Below are 25930 nucleotides of genomic sequence, written 5' to 3' on the forward strand. Positions count from 1 at the left end.
AGGTGATGAATTACAGTACTCGCGATGGAATTCTGCTTACGGAATTGCACTCACTCGCAGAGAAATCGAGAATTCAACAGGGTAACAAAGACTTGATGGACCAACAGCATACGAGGGATATGAATGAGACAGGGACATTCTATGTCACAGCACGCCTCCCTTCCCAAAATCAAAATACATTTCGACTACCCCCACTAAACTGTGTCTCACCCCATTGACTGGAGCTGACAGCTAAACGTAGATAAGACATTCAGCCACAGTGCAAAGCTCAAAGATGAACAGAGTTCGAGAAACTGTGTTCGGTTTGAAAATCTTACTGTACCTTCACAGTAGGCATTGTCATCGCGGAGCGGGCGGAAGCCGTCCTTGCAGCTGCACCGGGCTCCAGCCTCCAGGTTCACACAGTCCGAGTGTTCGAAACAGCTGTGGCTCTCAGCACAGAAGTTATGACCTACAGGAGACAGGAGAGAAGGAAGGGAGAGGAGAGGAAACAATCACTTGGACTGCAGCAGCAGCGGTTGAGACAAACCAAGCCACTTCTCTTAGCGCTAGCTTGCGTTTCTGAGGCAGAGAGCGTGATTGAGGACATTTCTTCCTTCAATCTTTATTTGGTTTCCCTGTCAATGAGTCAATGAAGGCCAAACTGCAGCGCGCACACTAACACGTTTAACCAAGCCTTGGAGTCCCATTAAGTGTATATTGCCAAGCAACACAAATTAACTCAGCCTTTGATCATCAGCACTGAAGAGTGAGTGTGAGATGGTTACTGTTGCTATGCACTCTCAATTGACCATCAAGTATAACGGTTGACTAAACAGCCACATGTTCAGTCCATTGTCGTAGAGGCTGGCAGGAATGGGGTATTCCAAATCCAGGAAGACTGTTGAAAAGGGTCGAGAGGTCATAGATCGGACAGATCCTGAGAACACACTGTCTTGTTTGTCATAACAAGGGGGATATTCTAAGTGTGTATGCGTGCGCATTTAGCTGTGTGTGTGTGTTTGTTCTTGTACATGTGTGTGCGTGTGTAGGTAGGTAGGTGTGTGTGTGTGTTTCTCCCACCTCTGCAGACTTGGCAGCACCTGTCAGTGAGAGTGATGCGCTCAGACTCAGGGCAGGTGAGCTCAGGACAGGGACTCGTCACCACCACCCGGTGCATGGTGCGCTCCTGGGGACACAGAAGGAAAACACGTTTCCGGCACGTGCACACCCAGATACGCACACAAAAGGACACACGCGTGAGCACACGACCACACCCGCTCACACGATCCCTGTGCGCAGTGACACTGTTTCCTCCTGATTTGATAAGGCTTGGATGTAATTATGAAGGCAATTATGACTCTATTGTGTGCCATTCTCTGTTTCTCCTTTCTTCTCCTCTCAACACTTACTTTTGGTGAATGTGGCATAGCAGCTGGTCAATAGAAACGATGTCTTCAACTACGGCTGAAGCCGTTGTCTTGTCTCTGCCTTGTACAGTGTAACTCTGACTGGTTACTTATCTTTAGATCATGGAGAGTGAATACTCCTACACCCTCATCAAATACAAACATAGACCAACAGAAAGGTTGTCTCTATTTGGGGTGTGTGTGTATACAGTATGCGCGTGTGAGTGTATGTGTCTATGCAGTGTAAACTTGAGTAAGGTTGACTCATCCTGGGCAATTGTATTCATGATCATTAGCAGGCTCTGCAAAGCAGCTCCAGAGAGATAGCAATGCTACATGCTGTAGCATGTTCAAACTGTAGATAGCACGCAATTTACATAGTACACACTGTAGATAGTACACACTTTAGATTGTACACCTAGGACATATTACACATGGTCACATCCTAACTCAAACTTTCATGCCACACCTTTGTTTTGACAACGGGTTTGTTGGCATGTTATGACTTCAGGTTCATTATGTGTTATAATGCATCAAAGCCATAAGGCTTTAGCGATTGCACACCTGGCACTTAGAATAAGTTGCCTGACAATTTTGTCGCCATTAACCACACCAGCCCTACCTGACACCCAGAAGTGACATACCAGTATTTCACAAGGACTGTGCCTAGCATTGTGCAGAAGCATTTCCCTTTTGATAGGCATCATCCATAGCAGTGTCTTAGAAAGTCTATTAAAACAAAGTCTGTTTTCTCAATCCGACGCCACCCTCCTCCCTCACCCCCCACCCCCCTGAACCACCAAGGCTTAGCTGAAAATGTCCTTCTCGTCTGATGTCCTCCTCCCTTCTCCCTACTACCTCCACCCTCTTTCCGCCATCTCTCTCCTCCCCCTGCCCGGAGACAGACGATCAGAGCTTGACAAGCAGCTGTCAGGATGCTCAGCATGTGAGTGTGAAGGACCACGATGACTGAGATCGCTTCTCGTCCCGGCTGCTTTGATCTCCCAGACTCTGTCTGGTGGCAGGCAGGTGGGCCTGCGTCGGCCAGGTGTGTGTGTGCGTGCGTGTGCGCGTGTGTGTGCGTGCATGTGTGCGTGGTAACCACAGCACACAGCTGTCCTACACTCTGTAGGACAGAGAGCAGTGTACATAAGGGCTTGGGATAGAAGTTTTGGAAATACCTCTGATGTGTCTGTATACTTGTTCCTAAATATCTTGTTGATGCGAGAATGTTGACAAATTAGATCAATAAAGTTAGCTTTCGTTGAATTCTTGGAATGCTAAGCCATTCGGGTAGGATTTAGGCTGGAGGAACAGTTCTACACTAGAGTAATGACTACTGAGTGAGCTGTCACACAACATGAAACAGACATTAATACACCTGAGGTACTAGGTTTCTTTCTGTTATTTCATGGCTGCATCTTGGAAGTGGTTAAAAGGTTTGCCAAGTCTCTTTTATAAAAGAAAGTTTCAATGTTTAATGAGTTGAAGTGTCATTGTACTTACCCTGCATTCAAACAGCTGGCACCGGCCAGCAGCATCACGAACGGCGTTCTGATCCCCCTCCACAAGCTCTATCTTACTAAACTTACACACAGCTGGAGATACTCACACACACACACACACACACACACACATACCAGTTATACACAAAAAGGAACATGCATATGAAAACACTCTCACACAAACACTCTCACACACACACTCTCACACACACACTCTCACACACACACATGCAGTAGTTACACAAACAAAAAGATCACACAGCCATGTCTCGTGTAGGCTACACACACGCGCGCGCGCATTCAAACATGAGTCCTTGTACTTTAACAGCCTTTTTTCTGCTGTGGTTTGAGAAACACAGACGACAAGGGAATCTAGATCATCCAGAACTAGACGGAGGCTCAGACAGCAGGAGGGCTCTCTTTGAAAAACAACACACATTGGGGACACCTTGGGTGTCCGACAGAACGGCGAACATTTGACGAAAGGCGGCAAAACTCAATCATTTTCAATGTGTCAGTTTGCTGTCACACTCAGAGCTGTTACTCAGTTTTCCCAGTGATTAACAGAGGCCCTAAAAATGGCACTTAACATCCGGCCATGTGTCATATACCTATAAAAATGCAAATTCCTAACTTGGGGGGGGAAAGAAAGTAAACGAAGGTGAAAAAAATACAAAAATGAAGTGCCGTTTAAAGCAGCGCCCAACAAACATCTAACAAACAGAGCTCCATCCTGTGGGAAAGTGTACGCTCGGAACAGATAACGCTCTCATTCGGAGAGCGTAGTGTTTTTGGAGCGCAGCTCCTCTCCAAAAGCAGAGTGTGAGTAATTAGCCCTGTGTTTGTCTACCTCAGCAAGATAAGTGAACACAGACACACAGGGGTTTGGAGTTAGAAGGAGATTACCCACCACTTGTTTATGTTTATGTAACAAAACAACGGATTACGTTAAAGCCCTGTGCTGCTGTGCAACCCTTGGGTATGACATGTTTACGCGCGCTGATTAGCTTCTGAAGCTAATGGAGACCTCTTGAGAGTTAAACTGCGTCTACTGTAAAGTGTGCATGTTGGACAGTGTATCAGTATGTTTCTGACAGAATAGCTTGTGAGTGCGATGATGTCATGTGTGGGAGTTTCTAGCGAATTGGTATACATTTACACATAGAGACTGGAAATAGTACAGCACTTTTAAAAAAATACGTTGGGCTTCATAAACAAGAACAAAAATGGTACAAACCTGCTATGGACTAGTGCTTCTAGTATGTATGGTGGAGGTTCAGTCGGTGCGTTAACATTAATGCTCTCAAACACGTCTTTCACTTTCAAGGTCATTTGAGTCAATATAAGAGAAAAGTTGAGGTGAGAAAAGCTAATATACTTTGAAGTCCGTTTTTATATTGAAAAGGCAACAGAGCTGAAATGCACCGTGTTACATCCTGCAGAGAGGTGGGTAATAAGGATTCTGCTCTGTGCTTGGAGTCGGACAGAAAAAAGCCCTGTCTACACACTACTGGGGAGATACCAGATGAAACAGAATTATTTATCTGAGAGCAACATATCCTTGCTAAACGACTATTGATAAAATAAAGCATATGGACATTTATCTGTATGTTTCACATTCCACATAGCGAGACGCAATCCTGTTCCATCAGCTAGCGTTTCTCTGATAAGACAGTTTTTGTTTTTTTTCCAAACTTTTCCGGAAGAAAAGAAACAAAAAAACTCCCACTCCATCCTTTGAGGATGAGCTTACAGGGCAGCCCGTATAGCCTACTGTAAACAGGAACTGGTTTGTCTCACATCCTGCAACCACACATTTCTGCTTCCTATTAGTGTCAGTGGGAGCCATCTGTGTGTTGAAGCAAGCTGATGAATAATTGATTGGTCCATGTATATGCAGGAGGATGGCCTTCTCAGGGGGGTGAGCTGGGATGTAACTTAGCAACGGCAAGCCATGGTCAGTTGTCAGGCAGCCCTTGTGGAGGCGTGCTGTGCCTGTCTCTGGGGCGCGTGTGTGTGTAAGTGTGTAAGTGTGTGCGCGTGTCTGTGCCTGTCTCTGGGGCGCGTGTGTGTGTAAGTGTGTAAGTGTGTGCGCGTGAGTGAGTGTTTGCATGCCCGTGTCTGTGCGCGTGGGGGGGTGTAAACATCGGCTATTTGACAGAATATGTGTGGTGTGTGGTTTGCGTGTGTACACTGAAATACACTTACGAGTGTGTGTGTGTGTGTGTGAGTGTAATGTACGTACGTGTCCGTGTGTGTATGTGTACTGAATCCCACATGTCTGCGCGTGTGTTTGCGTGTGTACCTACTGACCGCGCGTGTCCGTGTGTGTGCAGGTGAGTGTGTGTGTGCGTGTGTGCGTGTGTGAGTGCGTGTGTGTGTGTGAGTGAGTGAGTGAGTGAGTGTGAGGGGGAGTGAGGTTAAGGTACTCACGCTGACACTCCTTGCAGCAGGCGCCCTTCACGTAGGCAGGAGCTGTGCCCGCTGGGCATTGAGGAGGAGGGCAGGAGATGCTCTCACACTGCACCGTGCCATTCTGCTGCGGACAAACACAGGGAGTCACAGCAAATCCCAGGAAGCAGAATGACACACAACACTTTGTACAGCAGTAGAGGTCAGAGGAGTAATGTGGAGAGCCACGCGGGTCTCCTATCTGCACTGCCCTGCAGTTTTGTTAACAGTCTCTCCATGGGCTCTGCCCTCCACTGGGATCTGCTCTGGTGGTACATGGCATGTGACTGATCCGCATAATTGATAACATCTCAATGCATGACCTTTGAATCAAAAAGGTTGCGGCTAATTGGCACGCAGAAGGTAAAGAACACACTCCGTCTAATTGTGAAGCTGCAGCTGGTCTCAGTCTCGCGACACACCAATGATCACCGCAATTTCATTGGATGAGCAGCCGGAACGAATCCAAGACGATAATTATCATCGTCTGTCAGGAGTAATTAGGTGAAATGTAGTGCGAGATATGCGATTTTCTCTCGTCGCACCTTGGTTAGTGGAGCACAAAGCCATTTTATTGGTGGATTGTTTGCCGTTCAGAGGGGAGGATCAGATGTTGGGGGTGCTATGGAGTGACGGGGGAGGGGAGTGAGGCTGTTGGCTTGCGGTGGTGCAAACTCAACGCACCAATCAGGGCTCCCTCTGGTGATTATTCACACTAGGTGGAGAGGAAGGTCCCCTAAGGTCTCCACGTTCTCTCCAGGAACTGTTGATCTGTCTAATCCCGGTTGCTGTGCCTTGGTTTTATACAGTTTCCGGGGCAACCAGCCTCTAACCCAATAGAATAATGAGAACATAAGCCATCCACAATGACCAAACTCTCCCTCCCCGCTCGTCCATCCTCCACATACTCCCCTGCCCAGTGTTGCCCCTACCTAACCACCACTTGAGGAACAAAACAATGGCAGGGTTACAATGGGAGCATCGAGCGAGTGCACACAAAGGCACACCGTGCTACAGTTACAAACGCACACACACACACACAAAAAGATTCGAAGGCCCCTATGACATGCATGACACTACACACACAAACGCACACACTGAGAAAGAGCAGAGGCCCCGCACACGCATGACACTACACGCACACACACACACACACGCGTGTGTATCCCACCGTGCATGTGCAGTTCCTGCAGCCATCTGTCCAGGCCTCGTCCTCCCTGTAGACGGTCCCCCTCACGTCGCAGGTCCTCTCACAATAGCAGCCGTCCAGCCCATTCATCTTCTCCTCCGCCCTGGACAGCTGCTCGCACCCCAGAAACAAAGGCGTGGGGGGGGGGGGGGAGGGGGAGGGGTGGGTGGGTGAGAGGAGAACAGAGAATTGGCCAAGAGCAGTCCTCATCGCTCATCTCCATATATTGGAAGCACCGCATACTCGTACTTCCAAGTGTTTTTCAAATGCTGTGTATTACTTGGGACTGAAGACTACATTCCTATCTATGTACAGAGCTAGCATGTTTAATTAGCAGGTAAATGAGCAATTCACGTATGTATTCCAACTCGCTTCCTATACAGGAACCAGGTGCTACAAGGGTCTACCTTGCTGGAGGTTTTGGCCAGGATATCCTGCAGCTCCATGATCTTCTGAACCAGACCATGGAAGTCGTTACAAGTAGGGCAGGCTAAAAGAAAAGTGGATATACTGTAAATAAACAGTTTAGCTCTATGATGTAATGAATTTCACACCATAGGGTGCTAGCGTATTAGCATATGTGCTAACAGTTCACAAGTTCGACTGCACCAGCATGCACTCCCAGTTCAATAATGTTCCTCTCATCATTCGGTGACTATGGAGGAGGGTAATAGCCGGTGTAGGCTTCTTTGCTAACAAAAAGGTGCTAAACAACAAAAGTGACGTCCAAAACGGACATCGCTTTTTTGGTCCAACATTTTTATGAGGGGTAACAGGTGACACATAGTAACATGGGGCCTAGGTGCATGATGGGAGACAGTTGAGATGAAGGTACTGGAATTGTGGACACGCTGACTCACTCCTGTTGAGGTCTGGACACTGAGAGATGTATCCCTGAGGCATCACCAGTATCTGAACATCCTGCATCACTCCCTGTGGACAGAGGCAGGACACACACACGCACACACACATGATTAGGGTACAGAAAGAACATCGCTGACTGTGTATTGTGCTTGATCGAAGAGAGCACCCTGAAATACGAGACTGTATAGCTGTTCCGACTGTGTGCAGTGTTACATAAACCACCTGCTACCACTGGGTTCAGAGCATAAAGCAACTGTTACCACTGTGTAAAGTGTTACATAAACCACCTGCTACCACTGGGTTCAGAGCATAAAGCAACTGTTACCACTGTGTAAAGTGTTACATAAACCACCTGCTACCACTGGGTTCAGAGCATAAAGCAACTGTTACCACTGTGTGCAGTGTTACATAAATCCGTTGGCGAAGGAGCAGAGGTAGGAAATGAACAGGAAAACACATGAATAATACTCAAACATCATACACACACACACACACACACACACACACACACACACTAATAAACAGACACACCAACCACATTGTATTTTCCCTCCACACATCCACACACACTCACACAGTATGAACTCAATAATATTTCATAAACATGACTGTCAGAGTAAATTCTTGTTCCAGTGACAAGTATATTCTCACTTATAATATTCCATGGACAGGTGGTGGTTTGCTGCTGACTACGATAATTGAACACCAATACAATGTAAAGTGAACCAATGATGTAGGAGTCATGAATGTAATAGCAATTTCTGTTTTCTCCCGATTCATTTTGATAAGCATAACTGGGGATAGAGATTCCATTTGATTTATGGGTCTCTTAATTTGATCGCCCTGTGTCCAAAACACACACACAGACACTCAGTCGCCATGGAAACCTGGCCCGTTTCTCTCCTTGAGTGCATGTATTCCCCTTACTGAAGTGGAGCCGTGCAACTGATGAGAAATTGTTTTTTAAATTGTCTTGCCACTTCAATTTACTGGCCATAAATTCAAATCCCCTGAAACAGATTTCCCAATTTCTCATGACGACAGTGGTAGAATGGAACACAGCATGAGTTGTGTTTGTTAAACATGTCACTCAGCAGACTCAAGAAATCATTAGATTGGATGTTTTACCATGTTAAATTCTGTCAAAGTTGAGGTAGGATGCATAGCTGAAATAGAGAAAGTATGACTTTAGCTAGCTTCTCTGTCCAACCAAATCCATGTCTATACAAGCCATCAGATAGAACTGAATGTTGACAACCATTACCTCAGCATATGGCATCTTCTGTCAACAGAAAGATAAAGTATTGTTCTTTGTAGTGGAGATTTCCACTTGGTTTCATTGGGTGAAATACTTTGCTGTCAACGCTATGGCAGCATTTGTCATGCCTCTAAACAAAGCCAGGGCTAACAAAGAGGAGAGGAATGTGTGAGAGCTAATGAAGGAGGCATCTATAGGGGAGATGCATCTCCTGCGCACTAATCAGACCTTCAGAGAGGGGGGGTGGGGGGACGCTGGGACACGTCAAGATTAGTGGCTGACCTCCGAGTCTTCGTTCATCTGCCAATTAACGCTGAGGAAATTCAACAGCCGGGAGCGACACATGCACGCACACACACACATAAACCGCTAACCCATGTACAGCATACACACACACAAGCAAGATCTAGTTTCTCAGAGGACGGCACGCACACACAGCACCATCAGGCCTGGTTAAACAGGTAAGAGCCAATAAGCTGACATTACACTCTAACTTATCCTCCTGGGAAGGGTGTGTGTGTGTTTGTGTGTGTGTGTGTGTGTGTGTGTGTGTGAGAGAGAGAGAGAGAGAACAAGAGAGAGAGACAGTGAAAAAAGGAGAGAGAGTGGATTACACAAGGGTTAGACAGTATAAGTGTTGAGCTCTGATAAACAATGAGCCATGTTTAATGAGCAGTCTGGGGTGTTTAATGATTTCTCCCAAATCAGTGTTGTGAAAGGGCCTGGAGAGGTAATAACAGGGTGCTTAACAGCAGAGTAGGGGAGGAACAGTATACAGACACAAAATGCCTATAACTGTGGTGAGTAGAGAAACTATAAATTAAATTGGAAGTCTTGATTAATGTATGGAATTAAATTCAGAGCGATTGTAAATAAAGGTTGGGGGGAAAACAAACAGAGCTGGATTTTAATTGTCACCAGACATTTCCTAAGACCCAAGACCTGTAATGTCCTTTAAATTACTTGAATAATTAAAAATATATATAATTTCCAAATGTAAATCCAAGATGGAGGTATGATGTTTACCTTGAAGAAGCCATGTGCGCTGTTCCTTTGTCCCAGCCAGAAGGAAGTGTCCTCTGGCATGTCCATATAGGGGATTTCAACCACCCTCTCATAGATCCTTAACACACAACACAAAATCCAGTCAGCACAATGTAAATGCACATAAACACACACACACCATCACCAACAAGCTTTGGAAGAAAATCCATGACTATGGCGTTGACAAAGCAGGCCACATTGGGTGTATCCTGTGCAGGGTGGGCAATCCTGGTCCTCAGGGGCCACTGTCCTGCATGTTTTAGATGTTCCCCTGCTCCCACACGCATGATTCAAATGAATGGTCGTTACCTGGCTTCCACCGAGCTTGACAACAACCCATTCAGTTGAAACAGGTGTGCTGTTTCAAACAGGAGCAGGGAAACATCTAAAACATGACAGGACAGTGGCCCCTGAGGACCAGGGTTGCCCAGACCCTGCTTTAACCAAGGGGACCCAAGTGAACAAGTAGCTGTTGCGAGTCCTGAAGGTGGGTCTACCTGTTGCAGTCCACGTGAAGTATGACATGAGAGGCGCTGACGGCCACCGAGACCTTGTGCCACTGGCCGTCCGCCAGGCTGTAGGGGAACACCTCTGTGTGTGGCTGCTGACCTTTGGTGCGGTAGTGCAGACGCACCTCGCTACGCTGGCCACTGCTCTCCAGCTCCAGAAACCTGCCGAGGAAACACACACGGTCACATGAGACAATCTCACGGGCACACACACATATACACACACCCTCCCGACAATACCACAGACACATCGACAGAAATACTCACACACACTTACCCTTCCATACCACCCCTCAACAAGCACACACAACCACGCCAACACACACAAACTAATTTGCCTGCGGGCAGACTTGAACCCTTTCATGAAATCGAGATCGTCCTCATCAAATACTAAATTAGAAAACACATTCATTACACATTTCTCGACATCTACATTACAACAACAAACCCAGTAGATTAGCGCCCCAGATCCAATCACTTAAACATGCATCGTAAACCCATGCACAGCACTCAACAACATCCGCAATCAACATTCGTGAGGAGCAAGACCAGAGATACACGGCTGCTCTTCTTTCTTTGCAGTGCACAGATTCACCTTGATGACATGCCGCTAATAGAGCTGCCAATACAGCCATCAACCACACTCTTAAAGAAGGCTTATTTCGCTACACAGACACTTGCTGGAAAGAACTGCTCTGAAGAGAAAGAACAGCCACTTAAAGCTTTTCAGCAGACCTGATTTATCTACAAACTAATCTAACGACTTCAACTTCACTCCAGTTTTAAAGATCCCACTGGCTGCACAGATCCAGTGGTGCTTAAACGAAATATCCTAAACATTTAGAAATTAAACTGAGCTTTCTTTCTTGCATGGGAAGTCTCGCTCAGCTAGGCTAATCAGTAGTGAGAAAAGTCATTAGCGTCGCTGTGAGGCCTGTTCTGCACACTGACTTTAATGTACACAGTTCAATCAACACATTATACAGTGTTCAGATTGCTAGTCTGATCTCTTTGGCAGCGACAGCTAGCTTGCTAATGGAAAGCATATCAGTATGCTAAAAGTCTAATCATTTTTCTGTTCACGATTATGGGGGGTACATTTTGGGATGGATGACGAACTATGAATAAATTGTTTGCACAGAGTGATTTGCTTTGTCAGTACACATTGCTGCTTAGTTGGTTTGCTTATCTGCTAACATGTTAAGCCTTAAAGATTACAAAAGCACAATGATATAGTACCATCAACTCATGTTAAAGACCTTCACAAATATAAAAGACAATGTCAATTCAGTAGGATACTAAACCAGGCTGCTAAACTACAACCTTGTAGTCCAGATAAGTGTCCACACAGATAGCCTTTTCTTTTCTGATCAGACAATTATTTTGAGAAATCTAGGTCCTCCTACCCATACTGTTCTGACTAGTATTTCATACTTTTTTTGTTCGCTGTGTCTGGTAGTTGAGATGTAGTTACTTTGTCGTGTGGCTTGTAAATACAGATTGTCCCTTGAAAATACTGCTAGAACTATGGTATGCACTTCTGATCCTTGATTTTCTTCTTTTATATGCACTGTTTGTAGGAGGAAGGGTCACTGCGACCCCAATGGTGCGGTGTGTACATTAATTTAGGTTAGCACAACACTGACATAAAGTCTCAAACACCATCTTTCACCACAGTCTTCTGTCTCCAACTTCTATTTCTCATGTTGTTAAACCTCACTGACACAAACACGTCAAATGTAATAAAGTGGGTCAGTGTGAGCTGCAGTACCTGTGGTCGGCATGATGAATGGAGAGAATGACCCCAGAGTTCAGGTGTTCCTGTTTCAGGGTCAACAGGATGGTGAACTCACTCTTCCCTCTGAGCTTGCGCAGCATCCGCTCAGACACGTCTCCAGGGGCCTGCACCTCCCTAGAGGAACCTGAAGGAGCAGGGGAGGAGGAGGACATCAGGGTCACCAAACGGGGGCCCAAACTCAATACCTAAGAATGATCCATTTTCAAAATTACCAAAGGGACAACCATACATTGATACTTGAGAATGATCAATACATACTGACACTATTCCTTTTAATTAGCATCGATGGATTCGTGACCCAAATGTCATGTGTACTTTTTTTAGATGGGGACTGTTTGTGCAGAATGATTACTGGTGTGAAGTAGGGATGGGCGTGGTTAATCGAATATCCGGATATCCTAAAGTAAGTTAGTATTCGAATACTTTTTTCGAATACTTATGAATGCCTGCGTTCTGCTGCGAGTCTCCTTTCATTTCATTTGGCGCTACAAGAAGCATAGTGTCCTGGCTAAGCAGTACCACGCAACAACCTCAGTTCCTGCAGTCTTTTCTACGCCGGCCTGCTCGTAAATCGACTCCGTAGCCTCTCCCCTGAGCATGTTTACATGCTAATTCTCCGGAATAAAAATGCGTATGGCTGATGCAGTTGTGGCTTATTTATTTTCTTACCAGTAGCCATGTAGAGCTAGCGTAATCGTCTGTTTATGTTCGCAATGTGTGGTGGCGCACCGTATCCTAGGATTCCGGTTCCAAGTTAATATCCAAGTTAATATGAAATATTTCTCCGTGTGTCTTTCGTTTTTATGGAGGATATCCAATGTGTTTAATTTAGTCCGATGTTGCCTACTTTTTATTTCACATAATAATAGGCTAATCGCTTTTCCGACAAATTAAGAGCCTATAGGCTGAAGACGCAGCGTTTTTTCAAGTTCATTGTCTTTTCGTCATGTTAATAAATGGATCTTTCATTTGTTTTCTTTATTCAACCCTTATTTAATCTAATAGTTTAACAGTCCCAATTATTGCCAGAATGTGTGGTGGTTCATGTGTTTACTGTATGCTTTGCGTCACGTCAGGCTAATTACATAACGGAACCACATTAATAAAATAGATTATCCGGATATTCGAAAATAATTTCGGATACTATTCGAATAGTGAAATCAGTTCAAATCTCCATCCCTAGTGTGAAGTACTTCTTGGATGATTTACGTTGACGGACATGCTTGTCAAAGTGCAAACCAAACAAAAGAAGGAAATAAACTGACATTCTTACCAAAAGTTTTTCTGTCAGAGCCCACAGCTACGAGACAAAATGTTTATTACAGCGTGAAAACTTCTACCCATGAAACCACATCAGATCACAGCTGGCTGTTGCCAAATATATACAACAGACGTCAAGCGCACGTCAGCTTTCCTCCCCAAATCTTTCTTATCTATCTCCGACAGCTTCAGAGGTGCACCTGGGCTTTTTATGTGGGTGCTGAGACGGACAGATATGAGACGGCAGATATATGAGCAGAGGAAAGAGAGAAAGCACGGTGGGTGGAGTTAGGCCTTTTCTGATCTTGAAGAAGCTTCTGTTCTCCCACCAGGGAGAGTAGCCACAGCTACTCTCCCTTTCCTTCCCGCCGTCCCGTTCCTCTCCTCCATTCCCCTCCTCCATTTCTCTCCTCCCTAACTAACAGAACAGACGTCTCTGCTACTTTAATGGAACCATCAATAAATGATGACGTTTCTCAGAAGCCATCACATCAAAGGGTTCACTTCCAGCCAGGGGATGCACGCAAGATGCCATGGCACACTTTAGCGCTGCAGGATGCTAGCTTGCATGGTTGTCTTTTTACTCAGTGGATGACACATTACTTCCAGCTGGTGGGAGTAGCCAATTAACACAATACTATCTAAAAGCTCTAACAAGGACTTGATGGAGCATGCCACATGGAGGGCAAACACTCTGGAGGACATGTTTTCAGTTCTGTTTGCGGTCTTATGGAAAGCACATAGCTAGCATAGTGTGCTAGCATTAATCTGATGTAAGCTAGCCACCCCATGGGGGGCATGTTTTGAGCCATTTCTGTCAAAACAAGAATGTTGTCTGGATCTGGGCCCACCAGGGAGACATAGTGTGCATCAGTACATGCTCTCAGTCTCAGCACACTGCTAGCTAGCCTCAGCCCAATGTCGTTGGCTGCGGTGAGGCAGATGGTCAGGTGACAGGTGCAGTTCTCTGCCTAGCGACATCCTGCTGCTAGCAACAGAAAGCTATTGAATAATTGAATCCAAATAAATGACCACTTCTCATAGTAGTGTAGAATTGTAGGTGGAAATGATTAATGCCTTGCAGTGTCTTTGCTGCAAGCATCTTTCCAAATTATAATGACAGATTATTATGAAATGGAGAAAGACTTTTTCTTTCACTTCTTGCGAAAAAAAGCGTTCCATAAAAAAAGTCCATCACGCAGATGGTACTTAGATGGCTGATCACACACCAGGCCTCAGTATGGTGGATGGTGTTTGATACCGGCTTCAGCAAGGACACCACATTGATATCTCAATCCCAGACACAATGGGCAATTTGGGCAGAGGGATGGTGAGGCGGGGGAGGGTTTGGGCTGAGGGGGTCTGGAGAGACCCTATCATTAGGAAACCCAGCATGTCGTCGGCCTTTGATCTAGTGGTCGCTGCATGTGCTCTCCAACCCACCGCCCGTTTCCTCGTGGTAGGGGGGAAGGGATAGGACAAACTCAGCTGCCCCTCTCCCGTAACGTCTGTGACGAGCTGGTGATGAGAGGTGCCTGCGGAGGTGCCGGCATCAAAAGCATAAGGACCCCAGCCAATGTATTCAACCTGGGCATTGGTTTACCAGGCCCTCCCCCCCATATTAGCACAAGAGAGAGGAGTTGATGAGCCTCTTTCTGAAGACAGGCCCAGCTCCCCCCTTCACACAAATCAATTCCCCTCTCTGCAGGAGCCATTAGTCAGTTATCTATTGGCAAGCTTCTGCATGGGGGAGACCACCTGCTCCTAGAATTCTCAACAACCAGGCTGATACTGACACTAAATAAACTGGCCGGAGGGAAATAGCATCTCGAAAAACAATGCTGACTGCATCACCCAGCGCTGTGATACTGCGTGTAACCTTAGTTTAGTAGTTTAGTACCTCAATGCCCAGAGGTCGTTATGAGGAAATACTGCACTGTTGAAGGCATCATCACAGAGCGCTCCGAAGCCTGAGGATCAGAACTTGTTTGTGGGAACCACAGGTTTGGACTATTGTAATCGTATCTTCAGGATTGATGTGGCTTTAAAGGGTTTCACTGATGTGACTATCGAAATGGTCGTTCTCATCACATGGATTGAGGGTAGACTTTTTCTTCTAGACAAAGCTGCTGGATGTTGTCTGACTCGTAGTCTTTCGAAAAGTGTGTCCCTCTAAAACACACACACACATCGACGAACGCACACATCACCCTTCATCCCCCCCAGACATATTGGCTGGCCAATCCTAATCACTGCTCAACAGGTTTAGCATTTAGAACAGGTGCCCCAGAGCACATCTGAGGAGCTATACACGCCTGGAAATAACACAATATTCGCACATTTCCCCTGGATTTATCTTATAAAATCTTAGCTCCAGCATATTCTGTACTGTATGGTGCAGAGAACACAAAGTTTCTCAATGAGCCTTCCCAAAGGGAGATGGGTACATTCATAACTGACTCCAAGTATGCATTACCAAATGTTCCCTGTCTGAAAGGTAAGATGTCCTTCGTTTCAAACAGCTACTGTATAAGATACCTTTCCCTACAGCGTCCCCAAAATTAGACCTAAAAACATGAATCTTGTTTAAACACCAAGGGCAGCCTTTTTGACCTTCTTGAGTGGACTGCTGGTCTCTTCCGTCAGATGTCACACTTCAATACTGAGATAAGCCCTCTGTCCACACATCTAGAATTACCACTGGGCCAAAGGAACACAGTAGGGCAATAAAGTATTAAATATATATATTTTTGGAAGATAAAGTAATTAAAGAACATCAAACTTTATGAGTTGGCAATGTGAGGCGCATTGTGTGGGAAGCACGAGGGCAGAGCGTGAGAACACCTCTGGGGAACTGTAGTCATGATAAACTCCATGATAGAAACTTCAAACACACACAAAGACAAACACACATACAGTATGTACACACACTCCCTTTTGCTAGCCTTAAGCTTTGGAATTATCCAATGCACTCTAGCAATCTGTATTCAGTGGATGGGCTCTCCCCACTGTGTGGTCATTCTACTGGAACAAATACTGAAGTGAGCCAAGGGCACCTCCAGGACTGCTGGCCCAGCATTTCTTCCCCACCACCCTCACCGGCTCCAGTGTGACCGTCACCAACCGTCTCTGCCTGACATTAACCCAGTCTCTCAGATGGTGTCAACCTACAGTCCTTGGGAATAAATGGTATACGGTGGCCTGGAGGTGACATGAATATTTGCCAGACCAGCATCAGCAATTTCTAAAAACAAGGTATCAGGTTGGCCTGAGAGAGATGAACAATGAAATGCGTTGATTGCGTTCCGGTGCGTTCCGGTCACAAGGATGTGTGTTGTCACCCAGTGTTTCTTTTGCTGGGAATTAACTACCATGTGTGTCTGTGGTCCCAAATGTAGGTGTTCCTGACTGCTCGGCGGGACACAACGCACAAACACCTACACACACACACGCAAGCAGAAATACACACACACACCTTAGGATGAGCGCTGCTGTATAATAAATGAGGCTCTTCCATCCCGCTGCCCTCCAATAGTGTTACAGTCAGGGGCATAATGGCCTTCAGATATACGGTACTGAAACACTTCACTGGCGGTGCTGAGACCCTCTCAAGGAGAACAAACATTCCTCAGACATCTGGCTGGCTGGTGAGACACAACCAACATTGCACAGGTGGAAGGAGGCCTTAGGTTGCTGGTTGCGGTCAAGAACACTTGAAGAATCTTTCTGAGCTGGCGTCAGGCTAGGCTACTCTCTCTGCATGTCCTTGCCGCAAACAGGGCCAAAAGGCTGAGCTGAGCTCAACTGAACGGTCCGGCTCATGATCATGGATCACATATCTGTGTTTAGTCTGTGCGTTGGGAAGGACAACATAAAAATAACGTGCTCAGAGTCGACACAGTAAAAACATCCTTTGCGGCATGTGCATCTCGAGCACCTTATATGGCTTGTGCAGAGAAATGCTTCCTAACCTGGTTTAGTCATACACAGGACTAAATGATCCGAGCGAAACGTGGGATGAGGTTTAGTTCCCATAGTGCCCTGCTCTAATTAGGAAGGACTGATATAGCCAGGGGCATTCCTCCAGCTCCATCTTCCCTGAGGCCCGTCTCCCTAATGCCACTCACTGTATGCCTGACAGGTACCTTCAAAGGCAACTGGCAGCAAGGGTGGGGGGGGGGTTCTAAACAGTCATCCCTCCTCCTCCGCCACACTCCCTCCTTCCTCTATCTCTTGCTTTTTTATCACAAACACAGATGTGCTTGGCACAGACGGGCAGGCAGAGAGACATAACGTACACACTATTTCACACGGCACACACCCACACACAGATCGCCTGTCCTCCTCCCTCCTCTCTTTTCAGTATCCTCCCCTCTCCTCCTCCTCTCCTTCCAACTCCCAGAGATAACTGCCATCCCTATGGGTAGCAAGCAGACACAACCAGCCCATCAACATGCTATCTAATGAGGGTTGTGAATGTCACTGCCATGCATGCATCTGCGTTAGCCAAGGAGACTCACAGTCTATTGAGCTCCACAACACTGGATGCTTAGTGAGACTGTGCTAGTCTATCCATCCTGGCTGAAAGCGAACACAGGAGGTCAGGTCTGCCTAGCGCTGTTGAGCTAGCTGCTTCCCCGAACATCACTTACTTAACAGAGACATATTAAATGAATGATGTAGGCAGGCAAAGCCATAAATAACACTGAGCTTTTTGCCGGGCTAAATGAATGTGCTTAAACTCTGCTCAGAGGTAATCCAGAGAAATAAGGGGTATATTGACGAAGCGGCCAGGGTGTGGGGAGTCATGTTTTCATTTTGTGACATAAATAGCAAACTAGAGAGGCGGAGGCGCCCTCTCTATCTCCCTCTCTATCTTTCTCCCTCTCGCAAAGGTTTTTATCTACACCTCTGAATCTTTGCAATGAAAGAGATTTGCGATTGTGTTGCTTCTACAAAGATTGTCTGTGAAGCTATGTAGTTGATTAGCCAGGAGAAGGGTGTGAACCAAATACACCACAGTGAGAGACTATCATCGAGATGTATAGATATGAAAGCAACTGTTTTAGATGCATAAGCGCAGCTAGTTCTGGCAGGGCAATCGGGCAGCGCGCGTCAGCCAGTTATAGGGGACGTAAGGCGTCTTACTCCACCTTCCTTACTCCACCCACTACCACACCCATGTAGCAGCGCATATCCATTGGGCCACATCCGATAAGGCGTCTTTAAAAGACGCGCGGATATGCACACACTCACCCCGGTCGTTGTATGATCAGTGCTGCTGCCAATGTGTTTGTATTCCTGCGTTGTCGGTTGTTGCTTTCGCCTGTGTTGCTGTGTCCGGCTCTTGCAATCCGGGGGTGGCCTGTTGTTGTTGGGGGTGTTTGCGGGAGGTTTCGGGCATTCGCCTGGATTCGCAGCCTCTGAGAACCGCCCCGACGGCGGTTGCGACGATACAGGTAGCCAGGCCCGGCGTAACTCGCGTCGGCTCAAAGATCGCCTACTACCAGGATTGGCGGGTCAACGCATCCTGGACTCTACTATGTCTTGGTCGTGTCTCTTTCCTTGAGTGTATCATGATGAACTGCACGTTCGTGGAGTGCTGCAAGGCCGCTCTTTCTCCTTCCTTCTCTTCCCGACCGGTGCCCGCTGAGAATGCTCTGGTCCAGGGAGGAAGACCCGGTCCTGTTGGCCCCTCTGGACGTCGAGGTCTCTGGCGGAAACGAGTGCTCGGGTCGTCGTGCTGGAGGAGGGGTCGACGACAGCGGTGGATCCGCCGATCCCCGGTACTGCTTCGGAGGCGCTCCCGTGGCCTTCGATTTCGCATTGACTGTAGGGGAGGAATGACGTGGTACCGTGTCTTAGGACACCACCGGCTGGTAATCAGGAATGGCGTACCCGAATGAAAGGGTTTGTGTATCTGCGGTTCTTTAACTCGATTGTATTGTTTGATTGCCATGGCATTCAGTAGGCTTAGTATACCCTGTGCAAACGGAATACTCGGATTTCGGGAATGTATTAGCCGGTGCTTACGTAACAGCTTGTCAATATTGTTCATTGTAATATTCTTTATTTCAGGGGTGCGCGCTGATCAATAGAAAGTGTAAATGAGCAGTCAGCCAGAGACGCTAATTTCGTCTGCTGTCTCCGGGCAGATGTTAGGGCAGCCAAATTAATTCAGACGTCAAATACATCCTTAAGTGAAATATGGTATCCCTATATTATCGGTTAACCAGTTGAGTAGCGTCACAGTATCTGTCTGTCGTCGTGTGAGGGCCCACAGCGTAGACTACCATCTCGGATGTGTGACTTCGGACATTTCAGATGAACGTCCAATAGACATACGGTTATCTAGCTCTATGCACTACGCTGGTGTGGCAAAACATGTACTGGCAGGAGGGTGCCGTAACGGTAAACACCAGCGTCTAGCGTTGCTAGCTACGAGTGTCATGCTAGGTACTTGACGGAAGGAACAAGCTAGCAAGCTGTGGGCCCCAATCGTACTCATGCTGTGGGAGCGTGGGGATAATTGGACTCACGCATCTAAGTGTGCGGAGTGTGGCTATGCAAATCGTTGCGGGTGTAATTGACGTGTGATGGGCCGTCAGAGTGCCCCTACCCTGTGGCTAGTATAGGCTAGTGGGTCGATGGGCACTCGCATGAAGGTACGTCTATCTGCATACATGCTTCGAAACTTTCAATACAGACATTCCACGTCTCCCGGGAGTTCCGGGTGGGAGAAGCCAATATTTAAATCCACCGCGTGTACAAATGCACTACTATATTGAATTGTATTTGATTTAAAAAACTGAATGAGATTAACCCCACCTTCCTGAGGTAGTTTGGGAAGAACCCTTGGACCAAGTGTTGATTTAGTGTTACTAGTGGTAGTGCTGAAAATAATACGCAAATACCTTGTATAATTCTGGGATTTTTGGGGGGGTAAAACATACTGTACATTTAAATTTACAAACTAAGTCGAACCATCTTTTTAGGTGTCTGAATCCAATAGTACTCAATATATTTAGGCAATTCCGATACAGGTCTCCTATGTCACGCCGTGTCGCCCGGGGTGACGCCTTCCGAGTCCCGCCTTCCGAGTCCCTGTTGTCACCAATGCCGGCAAGGCCATGACGAAATCCTGGTTTGCTCAACGATTCGCTGTGGGCTGTCCCAGGATTGGTATACATCGCAAAGCTTCCGGATTGGGGCTGCCACCTGGGCATCTTCAAGTGCCTAGCCACGCTGGAATGATGGGGACTGGTCGTCCTCGGCTTACGAGCACCATGTACGCCCCAATGCCCTGGACATCGTTAGAGTCCAGAGATCTATGAGCTTGACGTGAACAAGCTTGCGGCCATGTGGTCAAAGGACTAATTGCTGTGTGTCAATACACAAGCCTGCATTACAGATGGTGGCTGGGTCGGCTTGTTAACCCATAACAGTAGAATATCTCTTTAGATCTCGGTTTAGGCGTGGTGATCCGCAGACGTGCTCTGATCTGGTAGCTATCAATCAGAATCCATAGTCTGAATCGAGATATCTCTGGAGATGCCCTGGACTCCAGGGAACGGCGGGTGCTCTGCCGACACATTTGTTTCTCATTCTCACATAGGGACATTGATGGTACACCATGCGCCTCGCGTACATCTTTGGGGTTGCCGACGGGCGCTAGAGGAATGGGTCTCTAGAGACAGCTGTAACTCTGCCCTGTATGGATGAGAGGTTACCGGATCACAAGCATTGTAGAATGTCTCCGTAGATCTTGTCTCAGCACTGGTGATCCGCAGACGTGCTCTGATTCGGTAGCAATCGATCAGAATCCAGCGTCCGAGTCAAGATATCTGCGGAGACACCCTGGATACCGGCCAGGGAACGGCAGGTGCTCTGCTGACACTAGTTATTCTCACTAGATAAGCATATCTTCGTGTTCCGGCGTACATGCTGCCTTTGTGTACATCCTGATGAGTTCGCTGACGGGCGCAAAGAGGGGCAGCTCTCTGGAGGTAGCTATCTGCCCGATGTCGGATGAGAAGGGTACCGGGGAGATGGTCGGTGTATTTGGCTTGTCGCGGGTTCACCTTCCGTCCAGCACTGGGTCTGGACGGGATGTGCGCGTGGGACGGCTCGGTAAACCGCACATCAGATGGTATGTAACACGATGGATATGCACACATAGTCTTAGTCATCGTTAATGCTAGCATGACCCCCGCATCCAGAAAACGCTTGTTTTCGCCACTAGTACGTACGTAGTGGGATGTAAGGGGGTCCTCCTGTGGCTCAGGAGCAGCGGCGCTCCGCTCTACACATAGTCTGCATGGCGGAGTGGTGGCGTGTGTTGGGGGATTATATCTCTATTGCTCCCTGCCTCATATGTCATGTATGTATGTGTTGCATCGAGGAGGCAGGGAGTGCTTCCCTTAGATCATCCACTCCGCCAAAGTTAATCTACATGTCCATGTCATGTAACAATAAATGCTCAAATCTAATACGTGATTGTCTTGACTGAAATAAGCGCAGCTAGTTCTGGCAGGGCAATCGGGCAGCGCGCGTCAGCCAGTTATAGGGGACGTAAGGCGTCTTACTCCACCTTCCTTACTCCACCCACTACCACACCCATGTAGCAGCGCATATCCATTGGGCCACATCCGATAAGGCGTCTTTAAAAGACGCGCGGATATGCACACACTCACCCCGGTCGTTGTATGATCAGTGCTGCTGCCACCCTCCACCGTCCCCTTCTCCCCCATGCTGTCTGTATCTGTCCAACAGGGGGATTATATCTCTATTGCTCCCTGCCTCATATGTCATGTATGTATGTGTTGCATCGAGGAGGCAGGGAGTGCTTCCCTTAGATCATCCACTCCGCCAAAGTTAATCTACATGTCCATGTCATGTAACAATAAATGCTCAAATCTAATACGTGATTGTCTTGACTGAAATAATTCCCTTTTTGGAGCATATCTTGTGAGCTGCATTACGTGTGCATTATCATATGAAGAGCTTAGCCAAACTGTATGTTGGACTCCAGATACCTACATATCTGTCTGTTGTTATGGTGGAGATGGTTTAAGAAATGTTGTTGAGAAGCACTTTTTGTCATATTTGCCTAAATAATCTTTACATCTTGATAGCAACCGATACATCTTAAGGTTTGATGGTAATATGAAATGAATCCGACATCTGTGGGCGTCGAGGACTGTGATAAACACTACAAATCATTAAGACCAGTCCGAGACTAATGATTGGACAGGCTACCTGTCTGTCTGTCTGTCTGTCTACCTGCACACACTCTGCCCCTGCACTCAATGTGCATTACTGTAGTTTTCAACCAGGCTAGGCAGAAGAATTCTAAACAACCGAGCTAAAGGCACAAGAATGGCGGAGAAAGATCAGGCAATAAATTCAGTTCCAGATTTCATAAAAGACGAAAGAGAAAACCGACAGTAGTTGGAAAGGCTACCAGCAAAAGGAGATTGGATTTAGCAAGAAGTAAAACCAGAGTCAATATCGGTGTTGCTTTTCAACGCTGGCGAGAACTGAGAGATTTAAAGGCGCTGCAAGCTTAAAAGTAGTGAGTGTTAATGTTAGCCTTGTTTATGTTCGTTATGATAGTGTTGTGTGTGTTCTTACATGTGAATGTGACATGAAAAAAACAATGTTGCTCTCTCAAAAGCTCTCTCTCTCTCATGGACTAACTTGACTAGTCTCCCAGCAGTTCTGTAGTCAGGCAGCGCGTACATGTGTTTTGTGGGAGTGACTTTGAATGGACGGTGTGGGATCTTATGGTTTGAATAGTTTGGAAAAGAAGCTAAAATAGTTAGCTTTGCGAAACTTGCCAACACCAGTTTTAACATTGATGCCTATCATAGCTTTTCCCAGTCATGTGATCTGCTGAAAGCAGGAATTATATCATTTGGATTGTCATTTTGATACTCTCCAATAGTGTGATACATATCATTCTCAAGAAGAAGAAAATTGCATCTTCTCAAGCCACTAATCATTCAATCAACAATGTTTTAATTAAGATTAAATCAGCAAGCTTCTAGGTTTTTAAGACAATGTGGTTATCAGGTTGGTGATGTAAATTTCCCTCAGCGGATTAATGAAGTATTGATCTGTACATCCACCGCCCACCCACCCTTCCATCCATCTCTACATCCATCCATCTAATGAGCAAATTTTAATGTGTTAATTAACAGTAATAACAGGAGTATTACATAGGTCCGTCATGACAGTGGACCAATGCAAACACTCTACAATAAACTGAACATACCTTGTGTTAAATTAACACATTGAAATATGATGTGTATCTTTATATCTGTCACCTTCCAATTGACATCTTAGGCTGATTCACACTGGCTGACCTGTCACAGACAGAATGACAGCAGATCTCAGCTGATGACTGCATTTCCCAAACTCTTATCCTCCTGAAAGGATGAGGCAAACTATCTTAACAGCAAAATTACATTAGCTTGTGACTGGAAAAGGCATTTAGGATTACATCCATCCAGCAATAATCCACCTTCTTTCAGGTCTGCTTCCCTTCTGAAGAATCTGACAGAATACAGTAGGTTTACATTTACATTTACATGTATTCATTTAGCAGATGCTTTTATCCAAAGCGACTTCCAAGCTTTACAATAGTGCATAGGTCAATTACCATAAACTATGAGATAGCCCCAAAAACATTGCGGGTAGCCAAAACATGAAGCATACATTGTGAAAAGCAAATAAGTGCCAATGGGAAGAAACATAAATGCATGTAGTCAAACAAATTAAACAACATGAACCTCAAAAGTGCAAGGTTCCAGTCTAGACAGCCCATAGCCACAGCCCATAGCACCAGGGTCATTGAGGGGCCATTCAGACTAGGCCCATTCATGGACCATCCACAATTTATACATCTCAGAATTTAGCGGTTTGTTGGAGACTAATCTGATTTATTATTCTAACTCTCATTATTTGGCCCCCTCTCTCCTTCCCATCCCACTTTCTATGACAATGCTGGTCTTTGTTTTGGACAGGAGGCATTTTGAGGCCCCATAGCCTGTAAGAAGTGAAAATATAGCCTCACGACTGCAAGGATATCCTTTTGAAAAGTATGATTAATATAAATTGAATATGAAATTATATTGTATGAAATATTAAAACTATAGGATTTGTATTTCCCTAGGTCATTTTTGCGAAGTAAAATAACTTTTAATATTATGTATTTAAATGTATGTTTGCTTTTGCATTGTTTATCACCCATTTATGAAACATAAATTTAGCTCAGTTTGTCCTGTCTGAGTTCCATACAAAAGTAGCAAGTATAGAGTAGAGCAAGCGCGAGTCTTACCTTGGAAATGGAAGGCTCTAGACTCGCTGTGGAAACCCTGGACTTGAGAAACTCCATCAATTCCTTCTCCAAGTGTTAATTCATCGAAAACGTTGATACGAAGAGTAGGATCAACTCCAAACCCTACAACTTATTTACAAAGACACAAATACAATGTGTGGACGAAAATATTAACAGTGAGTCATTAACGAATTCCAGAATAATTCCCTTATTGCTCTTAAAGTGCCCTATTGATGAAGGTGAAATCAGTCGATGTTTTTTTTCTCGTCAACTATGAAGAGCCTAAAAATGTTTCACTATCTTCCGTGATAGGCAACAGAATCAGGTTAACCCTGACTAACTGATGTATGTTTTTATACGATTAAATATGTATAAAATGATCGTGGCCAAATTCTGTAAGGTTATATTTGTTTCCTACCTGAATAGCTGCCAAATACACTGAAGACAATAAATAACTGTAATAATCCCATTGTGAATAAAAAATTAGTCCATGTTTTGTCCACTTCAGAGAGACAGTATGGTTCAACACAAGCGACTGTATAACACCAGCGTAATCACAAATCCCAATTCTTGAACCCCCATCAGAACTTGGACGCCCAGTTTGACATGAAACGGCTGGGGTATGTTGTTATTCCATTCAGTTGGAGATCCCTTACTGATGCCCGTCCGTCCGTGACACACAGGTGGGAAGGTACGTAGAGGATGTAACAAAGCAGGCTCAGTCAGTTAGAGGAACGTTTCTGCGAAGCACAGCCAGTGGAGCGGAGAGGGTACCCTGTTTCCAGGGTGGGAAAGAAAGGAGTGAGGAAAATGGAACAGGTCCGATTAAGCCCCCTTGTGGCTTCCCTTGAGAAACTCCCATGTAAATCCAAAAACGCACTGACGCTTGTGTTGATCTGTTGTCGGTCTGATATGTACATGTGTGTACATGTGTACAGAATGGAACTGTGGGGACATTTGACTTGGAAACAAAACAAGGAACTGAAAAGGATGTACTTACCAGGTTAACTTCCATACAATAACTTTTTGTAAAATTATTCGGGTAAATAAATATGTTAAATACGTTTGCCGCAAGTTGTCATACGACGTAGGTTTGGTAGCGGCTTTGATAGTTGTGTTTTGTTGAGTCAATTCAGTTAACTCAGTAATCTGTTTGCAAAAATGTTCGTCACTCCCCATCCCCACCACGTTCCTACCCATGGGCGGATCTAGACATTTTCATTCGGGGTGGCAATGGCGTGGCAGAAGGAAGTTGTTGGGTGGCCTCCTGGAGGCGAATCAAAACCCAAAGTAGGGGGTTACAGTACTCCCTATGGTAAATGA

General features: G+C 45.9%; 1 protein-coding gene across 2 annotated transcripts in view; it reads right to left on the reverse strand.

Annotated features, from left to right (window-relative positions):
- nell2a (neural EGFL like 2a) overlaps positions 1–25387 on the reverse strand; it is a 58629-nt gene extending 33242 nt beyond the window's left edge. Inside the window, exons 1-12 of one of the 2 annotated variants that reach the window (XM_084672626.1) lie at positions 25026–25387; positions 24608–24736; positions 11980–12130; positions 10197–10370; positions 9682–9778; positions 7394–7466; positions 6941–7023; positions 6516–6644; positions 5327–5429; positions 2895–2986; positions 1063–1168; positions 323–451 (exon numbers count right to left, since the gene is read on the reverse strand). In XM_084672626.1, the coding sequence (XP_084528752.1) occupies positions 323–451; positions 1063–1168; positions 2895–2986; positions 5327–5429; positions 6516–6644; positions 6941–7023; positions 7394–7466; positions 9682–9778; positions 10197–10370; positions 11980–12130; positions 24608–24736; positions 25026–25077 (1318 nt within the window). In that variant the 5' untranslated portion in view covers positions 25078–25387. Of the gene's footprint in view, positions 1–322; positions 452–1062; positions 1169–2894; positions 2987–5326; positions 5430–6515; positions 6645–6940; positions 7024–7393; positions 7467–9681; positions 9779–10196; positions 10371–11979; positions 12131–12675; positions 12794–24607; positions 24737–25025 lie in introns of those variants that run through there. The other variant, XM_084672627.1, reaches the window with a different exon arrangement.
- Positions 25388–25930: the final 543 nt, after the last annotated feature.

This window comes from Hypomesus nipponensis, chromosome 14 (genome assembly GCF_054491055.1).
Source record: "Hypomesus nipponensis isolate SF chromosome 14, ASM5449105v1, whole genome shotgun sequence".
Classification (NCBI taxonomy): Eukaryota; Metazoa; Chordata; class Actinopteri; order Osmeriformes; family Osmeridae; genus Hypomesus; species Hypomesus nipponensis.